General features: G+C 41.0%; 1 protein-coding gene across 1 annotated transcript in view; it reads left to right on the top strand.

Annotated features, from left to right (window-relative positions):
* The window catches only part of GALNT1 (polypeptide N-acetylgalactosaminyltransferase 1), a 162,519-nt gene that overhangs the window by 89,365 nt on the left and 55,288 nt on the right, over positions 1-17,866 (top strand). The window contains exons 5-6 of the mRNA XM_081802511.1: positions 7,498-7,664; positions 12,324-12,531. Coding sequence (XP_081658637.1) covers positions 7,498-7,664; positions 12,324-12,531 — 375 coding nt within the window. The remainder of the gene's footprint in view (positions 1-7,497; positions 7,665-12,323; positions 12,532-17,866) is intronic.

Raw genomic sequence — 17,866 nt, 5'->3', positions numbered from 1 at the left:
CCAAGAAATTGCCAAACCTTTTCCCAAAGTGGCTGCACTATGAACATTCCCACCAGTGAAATGTACGAGCGGTCCAGTTTCTCCACAACCTCACCAACGTTTCTTTGTGCCTGTCTTTATTCTTAGAGCCATTCTACTGCATGTGAAGTAGTATCTCATTGTGATCTTAATTTGCATTACCTATGACTAACGATATTGGGGATGTTTTCATGTAGTTATTTGCCATTCTTATATTTTCAATGAAGTTTCTCTGGATTTTTTGCCCATGTTTTATCAGATTGTCTTCCTATTGCAGAGTTATAAGAGTTAAATATATGTTCTAGATACAGATCCTTTATCAGATAAATAATTTCTAAATATTTTCTCTCAGTTTGTGGCTTGTCTTTTCATTTACTTAGTGGTACCTTTTGAAGCGCAAACATTTTTAATTTTGATGAAGTCAAATGTATTAGTTTGTATTATGCTTTTAGTAGCGTATCATGCTTAATAGGACAAGACTAAAGCTTTCCCCTAAGGTCAGAAGCAAGGAAAAGATGTCTGCTCACCACTTGTATTCAACATTGTACTTGAAGGCAGTCCAGAACTCAGAAGTATGTACCGGGAGCAGGAGAGCCTCCGAGAGAAACCCACTCTTTCTGTTCTGAGGGATGAGAATGGGCTCTCTTAAGGGTTAGTGGAGGAAACGCCGCCCCCCCCCCCCCCATTTCTGTCTCTTCTTTTTCCCCTTCTCTGCTACCCCATCCCTAGGCAGTATTGCCACGGCAGCACAGCCCTGGGAGTGGTGCCGGGCAGGCAGCTGACACTGCTGCTCAGCCTAGAGCACAGACACGGGCACAAGCAGTGTACAGCGGACTGAGAGAACTAGAGCCTCCACTCTCTAGCTGTGTTGGAACATCAGCATAAAAGAGGCCCGTTCTCCCCCAGTACGTGTATAGATTTAATGCAGTTCCATTCAAAATCTCAGCAAGAGATTTAAAAATATATTTGGAAAGGCAAAGGAAATAGCAAAAGTAATTTTTTACAAGAAGAATAAAGTTAGACGAAATAACAGTACCCAACTTAAAGATGTACTATCATGCTACAGTACTGAAGACAGTGTGCTGTTGGCAAAGAGACGGACACATAGACCAGTGGAACAGAAGAGAGAGTTCAGAAATAGACCCACATGGATATGGCTGCTTGGTTTTTGACAAAGCGTAAAAGCCATTCAGTAAAGATTATCTTTTCAACAAATGGTGTTGGTACAATTAGACATCCATATGCAAAAATATGAATCTCAACCTTACTCTCGGGTATTTTTTGAAAATTAACTCAAATTGGATCATAAATCTAAACTCTAAAAGTTTATAACTCTAGGGAAAATATTCAGGACTGGTTTTAGGCAGACAGTATTTAGACATGACACCAAAAGCATCATTTCATAAAATAAAAAATTGGTGAGTTGAACTTCAAATTTTAAAACTTTCACTCTGATAGAAACACTGTTAAGAGAATGAAATGATGAGTTACAGGCTGCAAGAAAATATTTGCAAACCATACCTCCAAAAAACGACTTGTATCAAAAATATATGAAGGGGGCGCCTGGGTGGTTCAGTCGTTAAGCGTCTGCCTTCAGCTCAGGTCATGATCCCAGGGTCCTGAGATCGAGCTCTGCGTCAGGCTCCCTGCTCCGTGGGAAGCCTGCTTCTCCCTCTTCCACTCCCCCTGCTTGTGTTCCCTCTCTCGCTGTGTCTCTCTCTGTCAAATAAATAAAAATAAAATCTTTTATATATATATATATATATATGAAGAACTCTCAAATATAACCCAATTAAGAAGAACGAAAGCAATAAAATGTTGTCAAATGACTTGACACTTACCCAAGATACTATATGGATGGCAAATGAGCACATGAAAAGACATTAGCCATTGAGGAAATGCCAGTTAAAACCACAACGAGGTACCACTCTATGCCTCTTTAAATGGCTGCAGAAAAATATAGTATCAAGTGCTGACGAAGATCCGGGGCATTTGGAACTCTCATACATTTCTGGTAGGTATGCAAAATGATAGTCTCTGAAAAACAATTTGGCAGCTTAAAAATTACAAACTTATACTTACCATGTAACCCAGCAGCCCATCCCTGGATATTTACCCTAAAGAAATGAAAACATGTTCACATAAAAATCAGTACCTGAATGTGTATAGCAACTCTCTTCATAATAGCCCCAAACTGGAAACAGCTGGTGAATGAAAAACACTGATAGATCAGAATGGATTTCTGATTTACTCTTCATAAAAAATAACAAACTTTTGATACATAGGACATCAATGAATCTCAAAGACATGCTGAGTGAAAGAAACCAGTCTCCAAGATTACATGCTATATAATTCCATTTATAGGATATTTGTGAAAAGACAAAACTATAGTAATGGAGAACAGATATTGGTTGCTGGGGTTACATGTAGGGGAGGGTGAGACTATAAAAGGATAACAAAAGGGGTTCTTTGGAGGTGGAACGGTTCTGTTTCCTGAAAGTGGTGGTGGTTTTATGAAGGTATGCATTTGTTAGAACTCAGAGAACTTATTACCCCCTTCAAAAAAATGACGCTGTTGGTAGGCATGTGGAACAACTGAAACTATGACACAATGCAGGTGAGAGTGGAAATTACTACATCCTCTTTGGAAAACCATTTCTTGGTATCTACTAAAACTGAGCCTGTATATACCCTATTGCCCAATAATACAAAAATGCATACATGTAGTCACCAAAAGACGTATACATGAGTGGTTTTCACAGCACTGTTTATAGTAGCCTAGACTGGAAAGTATCCTAATGTCCATAAATATTCGAACAGAAAAGAAACTATGATGTAGGTATGTGTGTATGTGTGTGTGTGTGTGTATACACACACACACATATATCTTCCTTTAAAGGAATACTATGCAGCAGTAAAAATAAACTTGCCCATACAACATGGATGATACTCAAGCAATGTTGAAGGAAAGAATTGAGACACAAAAGAATATGCTCTGTATCAGTAGTTCTTAAAGTGTGGTCCTGGGACTTTTGGAGGTCCTTCAGATCCTTTCAGGGAGTCTGCAAGGTCAAAAAGTTTTCATAATGATACCAAGACATTTATTTGCCCCTTTTGCTCTTATTCTTCAACTAGCGCACCATGGAGTTTGAGAAGCTGTATGGATCAGGGTCTAGCAGGGAAACCGAAATCACACAATAATTTGAACAGAAAAAGCTTGGTTAACTGTAAGGAGATAAAGACAGTCATATAGTATATCCTAGGGTTGAGAGTACAAAGGAATGAAAAACGTTGAAAGGGAGCCTGCTTCCTAATGCTGGAGTTCAGACCTCATTGGAGAAGCTGTGATTGCTGCTCACCGGATGGTGGTTCCCCTTGGCGGGACCTGGCACGCAGTACCCTCCAGAGTGAGGGCTGGTAGGCAGGCCTAATAAGCAGGAAATATACTTGAAATGCATTTGGGCAGGAAATAAGAGCCAGAGCTGGCAAACAGGAACCACCCTTCTGCGGTGCAGAAAGCCAAAACTGGGAAGCCAGCTGCTGAGGGACCTGGGAGACTTACTGAGAATCTGCCTGAGAGTGTGGGTGCTGCTGAAACTCAGTGGGGTAATGCATCTGGGTGTCCACCACACACTCTGCTGGCAGCACCAAAGTAGGAAGGAGAAGAAAAGTGGAAGCGTGCTGGAACCAGGAAGGGAAGTTCCTACTTCCCACAGTGCCCCTCCAACACCCTCTGTGTGCATGCCTGACAAAGCTTATGTATGCCTCTTGCCAGCCGCGAGAAGAAATGCTTACAGGAGCCGGTTCCATCACCACAGAGCAGGCAGTGGAGGGTGTATTTAGAGGTAAGACGCAATAAATCCATAATGGGCACACTCTGTGATAGTGATGGATCAGCTCTCTAAGACCATAATATGTGTTTGTAGAGTCTTAGGTTTTAAAATTTTCTGTTTTAGGGTGCCTGGGTGGCTCAGTTGGTTGGGCAACTGCCTTCGGCTCAGGTCATGATCCTGGAGTCCCAGGATCGAGTCCCACATTGGGCTCCCTGCTCAGCAGGGAGCCTGCTTCTCCCTCTGACCCTTCCCCCCTCTCATGTGCGCGCTCGTTCTCATTCACTCTCTCTCAAATAAATAAATAGGGCGCCTGGGTGGCTCAGTTGGTTAAGCGACTGCCTTCGGCTCAGGTCATGATCCCAGAGTCCTGGGATTGAGCCCTGCATCAGGCTCCCTGCTCGGCGGGAAGCCTGCTTCTCCCTCTGACCCTCTCCCCTCTCATGCTGTTTCTCTCTCTCTCTCTCAAATAAATAAATAAAATCTTAAAAGTCAAATAATCTTAAAAAAATTTTTTAAAAATCAAATAAAATTTTGTTTTAAAACGTTTATAATGTAAATACCAACAGCTATACTCTATATAAAAGCACTTTGGGATCATCAGTTTTTAAACACATGAAGGGGTTATGAGTCACAAAGTTTGAGAGCAATATACTGCTCTATATTATTCCCTTTAAAGTTCAAAAAAAAAAAGGGCAGAACTCATCTGTAATGCTAAAGGTCCAGCATACTGGTTACTTTGGGAGGGGGCACAAAAGAAACCTCTGGGGTGTAGATCACAGTCTCTTCATCTGGGTGCTGACTACTTGATGCATTCATTTGGTGGAAATTCATTCAGTTGCATACTTAACGATCTGTCCGCTTTTTTGTATGTATATTATAATTTCAGTAAAAAGTTAAGCCTCTTTTCCCTCTTTCCCCAACCCACACCCTGTTGTTAAACCTGCATGTAAGTTTTTTTTTTTAAAGTAGCACAACCCTACACTGGCTAATTTTCATTTCTCAGGATGAAAGACTCAGTTGGGACAGGGTGGAAAAAAGCTGCTTGGTAACACAGCTGTTAACATGGCCTTCCTGCTAACCCTCAGCTCTGTGTCCCCCACCCCCAGAAGGATCCCCCACTTCCACCTCCATGGGGACAGGTGGTCCCTCCATGGGAGTAGCTTAACTAGAAGGTTCTCCTTGAGTGCCTTGTGTATTTCCCAGGTTGGGGTGGGGTTTACCTGTTCTGAGATCAGTTATGTTGACTTTTTCATACTTTCTCTATATTTCCTATGTTATTTTGAGAGAATATTTATGAATTTGCTGTGTTCTCTGAATGATTAAATTTAACTCTTTGATTTAGGAAATTATTTCCTTTTTGTCTGGATCCTAATATGTGCTTTGCTTTGTGATTCTTCCATCCTCCTGTGAATGATTCCCATTTTAGTCTCTATTTCTAGTGTTCTTACTGTCTTTATGGTCTTCCTTTCCATATAGTTTCGGAATTGAATTCTTTCCTGTACCTTCCAAGAAATAAATCTGGCTTATTACTTTTCTTCTACAGAATCTGTGCTCAGAATTTTCTCTTCTTCCTGTCCACTTGCTAGCCGTGCACATGGCTACCAATACTGTTTTTTCTGAACCCCTTTACCCATATACAGGCCCATTCCTGATTTCACAGTCCTGTGCCAGTAGTCTGTGAGTCAGGCATTCAGGATGAAAACATGAAACCTATGATGTACCTGAAGCATAGTATTGAGTATAAATGTATAATCTAGCCACTGTTTATAACACAACAGTTTTGATGGGAAGCTGTTCTCAGAAGTATTATTTGGAATGTTAAGGGCACATTATCCTTCCCAGAGCCTAAGCACCTGGTCTTCTGGGCCTCACCTCTGCGGCCCAGACTTGGAGGAAGAAAGCTGTAGACAGGGCAGCAGGCTATGTGGTGGCCTCCTATTGGGGCTTGGGTGAACCCAGGGTGAGGGGCATGGACTGGGATGTGGAAAGGAGGCTTTGGGCCAGTGAACAGGAGTGGGGCTATTAGTAGTAGGAGCTGGAGAGCACACTGTGAAGGGGCCTGGGGAATGGTCAAGACGATGGTAGGGGCTGAAGAGGGATATAATGAAGGACAATGGAAGCTATTTGTTTCTCCTTTCCTCCTTGGAGAGAGGTGGAACTGGTGTTGATGGGCCCACAGTGAACTCTCCTTCACCTTCTGTTTCTCCTTCTTTCAGCCCCTGTCCCTTGTCATGTCTTTTCCCTCTCATTTCCCTTTTCTTCCAGCTGCCAGCCAGCAGCCCTAGGGTGGCACTCCGTAGCTAGGTCGTCATGGCCGCTTCTGAAGAGGGGTTCGTTGGCATTTTTCCTGTTTTTTTTCCCCTTCTTTCCTGTCTTCACTCCCACTGGCGGGTATAGCACATGACATTGGAGAGACCACAAGGTTTGAGGAGCTTGTGAGAGCTGGAAATAAGGTGGAAAGAGAGGGCTGGAGCCAACGGTTGCAGTTTGAAGATACCTACGAAAGAATTTCATGTACATGTTTTAGGAGGCTGTGTTCTAAACCGCATCCCCTGATGTCTGGTTGCTTACCCCCGTTACTGTCCTCAGCTCTGGTAGTTCCATCCACTAACGAGACTGGAGGAAGAGAGACCATGTTGCCTAACAAAGCGCTGGAAACATACAACTAATACATTGATTTTTATGTGCATATATTTTGGGTGTGTTTGGTCTTTTTGATGGTTGCATTTCAGATGTAGTTTTTACTACACAAGATGCATGTTGGTATTTCACTGGAGGAAGCAGCATCAAGCGTTTGTTCAACAGAGCATGGACTGTGGAGTCCCCAGCCAGGCTCTGCCAATCCCTCATGTGTCTGTCCTCAGCTTCTCTGTGAAATGTGGCTCCAGGTACCTCACAGAATTATTAGGAAGCTTCTGTGCCTAATACAAAATAGATACTCAGTAAATATTAGTTCTCTTCTTTTGTGGAAGGTATTTTTTTTTGTTTAGATTATTAAACTGCATAGACTTTTAGTGGTTCTGATTTTTTTGTCCAATTGGATTCTTGAAACACATTCAGTTTCAGAATGATGATGTAGTCTTAGTACATTGTCCATTAAAGTGAATCAACAGAAAACATTGATCAGGAAGAGGTGCCTAATTTTATTTTATTTTTTTAAATTTTTTTATTTTATTATTTATTTATTTATTTTTAAAAGATTTTATTTATTTATTTGAGACAGAGAGAATGAGAGAGAGAGAGCACATGAGAGGGGGGAGGGTCAGAGGGAGAAGCAGGCTCCCTGCCAAGCAGGGAGCCCGATGCGGGACTTGATCCAGGGACTCCAGGATCATGACCTGAGCCGAAGGCAGTCGCTTAACCAACTGAGCCACCCAGGCGCCCGAGGTGCCTAATTTTAAGAATACAGTTGACATCTTTAAGATAATTTAAATGTAAACATGTCTAAATCTAAACATACAACTTTAAATAGGTACTATTTATTAAACCTGCAACATTAACCAAAACTTCAGTAAATGAACAGTTACCAAGAGTTCCACCAGTAGAGCCAACTGTTTTTGTTGTTCTCTTGCCCCTTCTACTCCAGATGCATCGACTTTGCTGTGCTAACAGCCACTTCTGATAAAGGCATTTGCTTTGTCTCCAGGTGTAAGACAAAGGTGTATCCAGATAGTCTCCCTACAACAAGTGTGGTGATTGTTTTCCACAACGAGGCTTGGAGCACACTTCTGCGAACCGTCCACAGTGTCGTTAGCCGCTCACCAAGACACGTGCTACAAGAAATTGTCCTGGTAGATGACGCCAGCGAAAGAGGTGAGCTGTAAGCCACGCTCACTGCCGGTCCTGTGCGGCGGCCCTTATCACTAGCAGTTATGGAACGTCGGCATTACTTTTGACCCAGTGATTTTATACAGACTTCTAGCGTATCCTGAAAATATTGGTGGCATTTGGACTCATTCACATATACAAAAAATTTACGCCCTTGTGCAACTTAAAATATTACCTTAATTAGCATTTGTGTCACCGCTTAATCTTGTTTTAAAAAGAAATAATGCTATATAATATAAACATTTATGCAGAACAGTGAAAAAAACCCACATGATTTTGTTGGAATCTTCCTTGTGGGAAGCTGCAGCCGTAAGCTAATGGAGAGAGACTGGATCCTCTTTAGAGCCGGGATGGAGAAACTGAGTCCATGTGCAGTGCCAAGTACCTCCGACAGGAAAATGGAGCCTTAGCTGGGCAAGCCTTCTCCAGATTCTTCTTAGGTTTTCCCATTTTCTCCATTCCTAGGTTCAGGAATGATCTATAGCTAGTTACGTAAAGGGATGAGGAAGGAACTTAGGAGAGAGTGGTAGGTAATATGACTCCAACCTCATAATAAATTTCTACAATGACTCTTACTCTTCTGGGAATCTCAGAATTTTTCACAAGCTTAGAATCTCTCAGACTATCTCATGAAACACTCTTCTGGGAAAGTTATATTAATTAAAAGTACCTTGAGCTAACATTATTTATTTTGAATCCTTCATGGAGATTTTACACCACGGGGTAATGGAGAAAAGGCTCTGTCAAGTCCCATCTGTAGAGAAACCTGTTAAACTCAGACATACCTAGCATTTTGCGGGCTTTTTTTTTTCACAGCGCTGGTGAGGATCATTGGTGTCGTTCCCCCAATATTCCTGTGCTCCCATGAGAGAAATTTGGAAGAACTACAGAAAATGGCTCTTCCTTCCTTCCTTGACCAGCCTTAGATTTCCTGACCATCATTTCAAGCTCTTTTGCTACTTCAGCTTTCTTGCCTAATCTCTCCCTGCATTTACTAAGATGGTTTAAGTATTTTACCTTCTCCTTCCATGACTATACTAAGTAGTAAATTTAATCACAGTTAATCACTTCGTGTCTTAATTATGGGAAGTAATTTCACATTAATAACAGTTTAAGTCTCACCACTGTGCCAGATTGTAGAAGTACAAACAAAAAATAATATAGCTTACCTCCTTAATGTGATTAAGATGACCATTTATAAACACACAAAGCATTTAAATAATAGTATATAATGTAATTAATGTCAAAATGAGTGAGCTGTTAGAAGTTAAGAATAGCACACTTAAAACAGAGTTATTGTTGACAATAGAAGTGTAAACCCTCATGTGGATAATTGTTTGCTAGGAGTTAATTAATCCCTCTTTAAGAAAATTAGCTTAAGTTCATAATTAGAAATATATACAAACATTGAGTCTGCAAGTGACTAGTGTTTGTTCTACTTATATGTTGATATTTGCTAAATTAAATATTACTTAAGGAGAGCTGTCTTTCCTCAGATGAAATGAATTATTTTTCCATTTCCTCCTTTGTGTTCTCTGATATTCTGTTGTGTGCCTGGGAGGACTGTGTGTAAGAGCACGTTTTTGTAGGACATGACCTAATCAAAGACACATGTGCCCACAGCTCTAACGTGACAAAGTCACATATACCAATTATATTTTCCCTTCCTCATGTGGGCCCTTCTTAATCACCCTGCCTGTACAAATCTATAAGAGAAACATGGGCAGAGGTCTATTTCACGGCTCCACTTGCGGCTCTTGGTCACTAAGCAGGGCCCTGGAGTCCTACCCCAGAGCCCCCAGTCAGGAGTCTGGTTCTCCTTCATCTTCCTGCCTGGAGAGCCTCAGGTGTGTGGTTCACGATTTCAGATAGTTGGGAACCACTAGGTATTGTGTTGTTGTGGTTATAACTGTAGTCCTTCTAACCAGACTGAGAATTCTCTAGTGTAATTTTCTTTGGCTCTCTTGTTTGGGTGGTCACTCTTGGGCCCCGGAACCCAGAGCAAGCTCTGTTTTTATGTAACTCTTTAAGTTTGCCTTTCTTACTCATGAGACACAAGCAAGGCACCCTCACTTCTCACCGAGGCTACTGAAACAGACTACTGGTCTGGTCTCCCTGCCCTGGTCTCCTCCCCCTCCCCCTCTGTTTCCCACACTGCATGCACCGGGAGCTTTTAAACACGCCACTCTGATCTTGGCACTTCTGTCTAACCCTGTTCCTCGGAGGCCTGTATAACCCGGCCTCTGCCTGCATCTCTCCTCACATCCCAAACCATCCCCTGCCCACCCCATCCCCACAGTTCACCTCACATGTTTACTCAGAATCAAGATATATTTAGAGAGGCCTTCCTTGAACTCCTGAGACCAGGTCATGTCCCTCTGAACGTGTTTTGGAACACTACACTCCATGGCTCTCATCAGAGTTTTAACTATTTCTCTGTCTGTTTAATGACCATCTCCCCTGCTAGACTGTACACTCCATCAGGGCTGTGTGGTCATCACTCTTTCTTCAGTGCCCACAGCACTTACTGCATAAACAGTTCAGAATTTAATGAGTGAATGAAAGAGTAATCTACCAGTCAGTTAATTCTTGCCTTTACTTCTTGTCTGTGCAGACTTCTAATTCGGTCGCATTAGCATGCCTGGTTTGCTTATGGCCTCAGGCTACCCGATTTCCCAGTTGACTGCTGAGTTGTCAGCAGCTCCATTAATTACGTATGAAGTAGGTGCTATAATTATCCCTGTTTTACTGATGAGGCTTAGCGTAAACCTAGCGCTTGACCTCTTAACTTCTACGTACGTCACGTCTCATAACTTCATTGTTACAGGGTCTAAAGTGAAGACAGTCTGGATGAATCCCTACTTCGTGTCAGAAGTTATGTGATTGTCATCTCAGAAGGTTATCTTAAGACTTAGAACTGATTCAGTGGTCCTAATCTGAGATGACTGTTGTTTTTCTCATCTTTGTCACAAAAGGAAGCAGAGATTCTTATTTAGTAGGGATTAGGAGTCAGATTTTTTAGACTCTAAATTACTTGTTCTTTCGACTGCTCTTTAGACTTATGGCTAAGATTTCTCAGATATTGCTGTAAGCAGTGAAATTTTCCCTGACATACTCTCTGGCAGCCTCACATTCCCTGATGGAGAGATGCCTAGGGATCCATTTATAGGCTAATAGCTATAAAGATACTCTGATAAACAAGATTCTCCCTTATTTTTAGATGACATAGTAGCTTCTACCCATAATCACTTAACCCCCCGTGGCTTCATTTTTATAGAATTAGCCCTGGGTCATAATTCTATATCCTCTGTTAGGAAGACACCTATTTCTTAGCCTTATTGCATGAAGGCCACGAAGATGTGGAACAAAGATGCCAAGAAAATTTGTGGAATGGCAACTTTTTTGAGCTGCCAGACCAGAGAATCATGCATTTTTCATTTTATTTATAGATAGGACAGAGTATTTTAACTTTCAAAGACGTGGGACTTGGGAATTAGATTGCTTTGATTCTTAAGAAGACTTTAAGCTGTCTGATATTTTTGGGAAAGCTTATTGGGAGACATCTTGCATATGACACACCCAACCTCAACCGGTCTGAAGCACTAGAATATATCCCACACCCTGTCACATGGGAGTCCATCAAACTCTGGACGTAAAGTAATTTAAATTTGTGTCAGCTCAGGTGATTCCATGCTCCTGAATTGTTCTCTCTCTAGTTCCCTTCTAGGACTTCTTGTTGTGGATGAAAAGATGAGCTTTGAAGTCAGGCAGACCTGGGTTTGAATCTTGGATCCACCCCTTAACAAGCTGTGTCACTTTGATCAGTTCGTTTTAGATTCTGAGCCTTGGACACTTAACGACTGAGCTACCCAGGTGCCCCCTTTCCTGGTTTTTAAAGTCAGATATGTACTTTGGAGGCAAGACTTCCTTGGCTTAGAGGCATAACCTCTATCTGAACACTCCAGGATTTCACGCAACCACTGGTTTCACACAACCACTTCCTCTCCCTTTCCTTTTTCCCCCTTTTCCTTCAGTTGCGCTTCCCTCTTGAGACTTTTGTGACTTAGACCTACTTGTCTGCTAAGGAACTCTCTTTGGTCCAGCATTTACCTTCTGAGCTTGACCTCACTCCCTGCCTCCTGATAGAAGAAATACATGGTCAGAGACTGTGGTAGTCAATAAGACAGTTGGTTTAGGGTTGGATTTTGAAGAAATCCCACAATTGTCTGAATTCTAACAGCTGTTGCATATTCTGTTTCTTCTGTCTATTGAGGTCTGGATTTAATGCTCTTGAACTACTTTTTTTCTACTCCTGATCCTTAAGCATGATTAGAAAAAGAAGTGAGCTGACAAGAGTTGCTTAGGGAACTATGGTGACATGTCTGTCTTTGATTGAGCCTGAGCCCAAAGGCTTCTCCTAATTCTTCATGTAATAAGGTAGAGGCAACTCTAGGACATGCTCTCAGGAAATAAAAAGGCTCCCTGTAGTGAAATGGGTTTGTGAGTCAGGGAGCTTCACTAAAAGTGCTCAGTAAATAGGTGGTGAATGAATATTGCACGTCAGAAAAAAAATTGCTTTACATCTGGGAAGCACCAGGTCAGTCTTTTCATATTATTTTTTGCTTTGTTTTGTGAATTTTTCAGACTTTTTGAAAAGACCACTAGAGAGTTACGTGAAAAAATTAAAAGTACCAGTTCATGTAATTCGAATGGAACAACGTTCTGGATTGATCAGAGCTAGATTAAAAGGAGCTGCTGTGTCTAAAGGCCAAGTGATCACCTTCTTAGATGCTCACTGTGAATGTACAGTGGGATGGCTGGAGCCTCTCTTAGCAAGGATCAAACATGACAGGTAATTTTCTGAAGTCTATAAATTTGTTTTCAGTGTGTTTGTTGTAAATTGTGTGATAAGCTGAAAAATTCTGAATATATAAATGCAAAAATAATTTCCTCTGAAGTTTCCTTTAAAATACCCACAAAGAACTCTCTAAACTAAAAGGGAAGACAACCGTGAAGAAATGTTTGTAGTCTTGTTGGTGACACTGGATTAGGAAGTATGTTGTTCAGATGTATACCTTATGCTCTGTTTACTAAATGGGAGCAGAACAGAAGACAATGACCTCAGGAGAAGTAGGATAAAACCCTTTATTGTCCCTGCTGTCTAAGGCTAAGACTGGGGCAGGCAAGTCATCTCATCCCTGTCTCTTTCCTTACTGGGACTCTAGCCCTCAGCTTGTTGCATGGCAAGAAGAAGGAAGTGGGGAGATACACAGTGCATCTTAAAGTGCTTCATTATATATGGAAAAGCACTCTAATCTCTGATAATACAGGAAGAGCAGTGGGAGCAATGCATGCATTTTTCAGAGAATTACCTGCTGTTGGTCTCTGGTATAGTTCTTGAGTATCTGGAGAGAAGCTAACATCCATCTGCTAGACTTAACATTAGTTGAATTTCTTCTTGTCATTGCAGTTTGAACTAGAGGCTATCTGTGCCAGCTTAACATTCAGGTTTAGATTTTAGCAAGGTAAACTTGTGCTAGTCGAGTGAAGCATGGCAAAAGCCACTGCATCTGTTCTGTTTTTTAGCAAATACTGGGACTACATCTCGCCCTTTGAAAGATGAATGAGTAGGGAAAACAAGCACTGGGGCAGTGAGAAGGTACAGCAGCTTTAGGAAGGAGAACACTGCCTGAAGAAGGAAGAGAATATCTCTGTAAATTGTTTTCTATGAGTAGTACCTGACTGATTTGGGAAATCCTGGCTTGCATAAGACCACTAATAAGCAGGAGTCTGGACCCAGGGAGAGAAAGCAGCAGTGTGAGGAAATGGCAGAAATGAAAGGGGGGGATTGACTAAAATGACAACCACAGTTTCCAGTTTGGGCTGTATAGTAGATTAGGTGTCCTGAGTAACGTTTCCAACGGAAAGAGCTTAAATGCTGGATAAATTGTATAACACATTTTTAAAAGCATCACTGAGCTGGCACTGAAGTCCAGAGTTTTGCAAACGTCAAAACAAAGTGGGACAAGTGAGTGGTTCAAATACTAAAACCAGCTCTCACTTGGAGAGTTTCTGCCAAACTTAGAGGACACAGAGCCTCTCTGCCTTGATAGACAAATGGATGGGAAGATAGGAGACCGGGTCTAGGCCCTGCCTGAGGCTGGAAAATTAATAGCAAACACCTGTGTAAAGCTAGGATCTTGTACCTCTGTGTGAGAATGAGAAATAAATCCTACCACACCAAAGAAAACTTGCCTGTTTCAACCTTGCAATGGGGTGGTAATAGGGAAACAAATCTCCCCTAAGAATTTGTAAACAATATAGAAAAGGAGGGAAGCCAACTCAGCTCTTTATGAGACTAATATAACTTTGATATCAAAGCCAGAAAAGAAATACATGGAAAATTACCCAAACCCACTCATGAACACTAACACAAAAAATCTCATAATACCAGAAAATTGAGTCCATTGGGAGGAAAAAATAATTATATATATACTTTACATATTGTGTATATATATATATATTTTAAGATTTTATGTATTTATGTGAGAGAGAGCAAGCAAGAGAAGAAACGTGAGCACTAGCGGGGGAAGCAGCAGAAGGAGAGGGAGAAGCAGACTCTGGACTCCTTGAGCAGGGGGCCCGATGCGGGGCTCGATGCGGGGCTTGATCCCAGGACCCTGGGATCATGACCTGAGCCGAAGGCAGACGCTTAACTGACTAAAGCCACCCAGGTGCCCCAATATATTTTTATTTTTATGTGAAAAATACGTAAAAGAACATATGACTAATTGGTTTAGTTTAATAATATAACACCTGTTCACATAATACATCCTCATTAACATTTCTAAAACTATAATTAAAACCCTATCATTAAAAATCAGTCATCACTGCAATAGATAAAAAACGTGTTCACTTGTGATTAAAATGAACATCCATTTATGATTAAAAGTACTTAGTGTTATACGCAAACAATGAATCATGGAACACTACATCAAAAACTAATGATGTAATATATGGTGATTAACATAACATAATAAAATTTAAAAAAAAAAGTACTTAGTGAACTATTACAGAATGGAAATTTACTAATCTGAATAAGGATAGCTTTTTAAAAAAGACTTAGCTATGGGGCGCCTGGGTGGCTCAGTCGTTAAGCATCTGCCTTCGGCTCAGGTCATGGTCCCAGGGTCCTGGGATCGAGCCCTGCATCGGGCTCCCTGCTCCGCGGGAAGCCTGCTTCTCCCTCTCCCACTCCCCCCTGCTTGTGTTCCCTCTCTCACTGTGTCTCTGTCAAATTAATAAAATCTTAAAAAATAAAAATAAAAAAGCCTTAGCTAGCAAACATCATATTAATAGAGAAAGGTTGATTTTTTTTTTTTTTTTGAGAGAGAGAGAAAGTACATGTAGGTGAGAGGGAGAGAGAATCTTAAGCAGGCTCCATGCGCAGAGCCTAATACAGGGCTCGATCTCATAACCCTGAGATCATGACCTGAGCTGAAATCAAGAGTCAAACGCTTAACTGACTAAGCCACCCAGCACCCCCCCGAAATATTTTCTAAAAGATATAGAACATCCTTATGATGCCCTGAATTACTACTGTTAGTATTATTAGAAACCTTAAGTTTTACAGTAATACAAGAAATAAAGGGTATAAGGATTAGAAAGGAAAAAAGTGCTGTCAATTGCAGAATGAGTTCTTAATGGAAAAAAAAAATCTTACACAAAATAGTAGAGATAATAATTTAGCAGTGTTGCCAGATATAAGATCTTTATAGAAAAACCTTCTCCACACCAGCAAGGAATAGTTAGAAAATATAATTAAAAAGAAAAAAAGAAGTGATCCCATTTATAATAGCAATGGAAATCAAAAGCTATAATTTTAACAAAATATGCATAGGGGCGCCTCGGTGGCTAAGTCGGTTGGGTGTCTGACTTTGGCTCAGGTCATGATCTCAGAGTCCGGGGATCAATCCCCGCATCAGGCTCTCTGCTCAGTGGGGAGTCTGCTTGTCCCTCTCCCTCTGCCTTCCCACCCCTGTGCTCACAGGCTCTCTCAAATAAATAAATATTTTAAAAAATGTATAAAATAGAACACTTTTGAAATTTACTAGAAGATAATCTAAGGAGAGAGGAGGATAATATTCATGGACAGAAAAGTAAAAATAACAGTTCTCCCCACATTGATCTATAAATTCAGTGCATTTCCAGTTGGAATCTCAACAGAATGTTCTTGGAGGAACTGGCTGATTCTGTTATGTAGAAATGCATATTTTTTAAAAAAATAGCTAAGATACCCTTGAAGAAGAGTCACGTACAACAGGGCTGGCAGTACCAGATACCAAGATTTATTTTGAGGCTATCTTAATTGTGGCAGTGATCTATTGATGCAGGAATTCACAGGTAGACTAGTGAAACAGTAATGCTAGAAACCATCCCATGTTTATATGGAAACTTGACTTATGACAGAGAAGGCATTGATAATTATAGCAGAGGAAAAAAAGACGGGGCGCCTGGGTGGCTCACTCGTTAAGCGGCTGCCTTCAGCTCAGGTCATGATCCCAGGGTCCCAGGATCGAGCCCCACATCGGGCTCCCTGCTCCGCAGGAGGCCTGCTTCTCCCTCTGCTGCTCCCCTTGCTTGTGCTTCCTCTCTCCCTGCCTCTCTGTCAAATAAATAAATAAAATCTTTAAAAAAAAAAAGAAAAGACCATCAAGTAGTGCTGGAATAATTGGTTATCTATAAGGAAAATAAATGAAGTTGGACACTTACTGTATATTATACCCAAATCAATTCCATAAGGATTAAAGACTTAAATATGAAAAGCAAAAATATAATTCTTTTTAAGACAGCATAGGAGACTGTCTTTATGATTTTGGAGTAGGGAAAGATTTCTTAAATAAGACAGGAAAGATGGGGATGGTGCGGATGTTACATACTCTAGAGTGTGGCTGCCAGGCACTGTAAGTAGTGCACCTTTCCTAGGAAGGAGCTATAGTCATGTGGATGTTTTTTCAGGTTTATAAAAAATATCACAATACCAGTTGAAAAGAAATTTTTTTAAGATTGATTTTATTTATTTGACAGAGAGTTAGAGAGCACAAGTAGGCAGAGCGGCAGGGAGAGGGAGAAGCAAGCTCTCTGCTGAGCAAGGAGCCCGATGTGGGACTCGATCCCAGGACCCTGGGATCATGACCTGAGCCAAAAGCAGACGTTTAACCGACTGAGCCACGCAGGTGCCCCCCCAATTGAAAAAAATTTTAAATATCTGGGGGAATCAGACAATTTGTATGAACACATACAAACCTGCAGGGAAAATATCCTTTTTTCTTTTTTTTAAAGATTTTATTTATTTATTTGACAGAGAAAGACAAGCAAGAGAGGGAACACAAGCAGGGGGAGTGGGAGAGAGAGAAGCAGGCTTCCCGCGGAGCAGGGAGCCCGATGCTGGGCTGGATCCCAGGACCCTGGGATCATGACCTGAGCCAAAGGCAGACACTTAAGGACTGAGCCACCCAGGCACCCTGGAAAATATCCTTTCTAATAACTAGAAAATAAAAAATTTTTAAATTGTAAGATAGTATTTAACATTATCATATTGGCAAAAAATACAAGAAAATAGCGTCCAAAGTTGGTAGCATTATAATATAGAAGCTGCAGGGAGAAATACATACTTATACATATGTATATGGAAAGCGGTAAAGATTAGTGTTACAGAAAAAGTTCTTCCCATTAATGCAGTAAACCCATTCCTATCTTAAAAGCAAAATACTGGTTATGTGAACATTTTCACTTAGTATGTTATTTTATCTTTTATTTTTTTGAATAAAAAGATTTTTTTTATTATTATGTTCAATTAGCCAGCATATAGCACATCATTAGCTTTTGATGTAGTATTCAACGATTCATTAGTTGCGTATAACACCCAGTGCTCATAGTTTTAGTAGCAAAAAACTGTAAGGAATACAAATATCTAAGAGTTTATTAAGGGGCGCCTGGGTGGCTCAGTTGGTTAAGCGACTGCCTTCGGCTCAGGTCATGATCCTGGAGTCCCGGGATCGAGTCCCATATCGGGCTCCTTGCTCAGCAGGGGGTCTGCTTCTCCCTCTGACCCTCCCCCCTCTCATGTGCTCTCTCTCTCTCATTCTCTCTCTCAAATAAATAAATAAAATCTTTAAAAAAAAAAA

The sequence above is a fragment of the Leptonychotes weddellii genome, chromosome 13 (assembly GCF_054177405.1).
Source record: "Leptonychotes weddellii isolate Sample4059 chromosome 13, ASM5417740v2, whole genome shotgun sequence".
NCBI lineage: Eukaryota > Metazoa > Chordata > Mammalia > Carnivora > Phocidae > Leptonychotes > Leptonychotes weddellii.
This window is presented reverse-complemented; position numbering and strand designations above follow the sequence as displayed.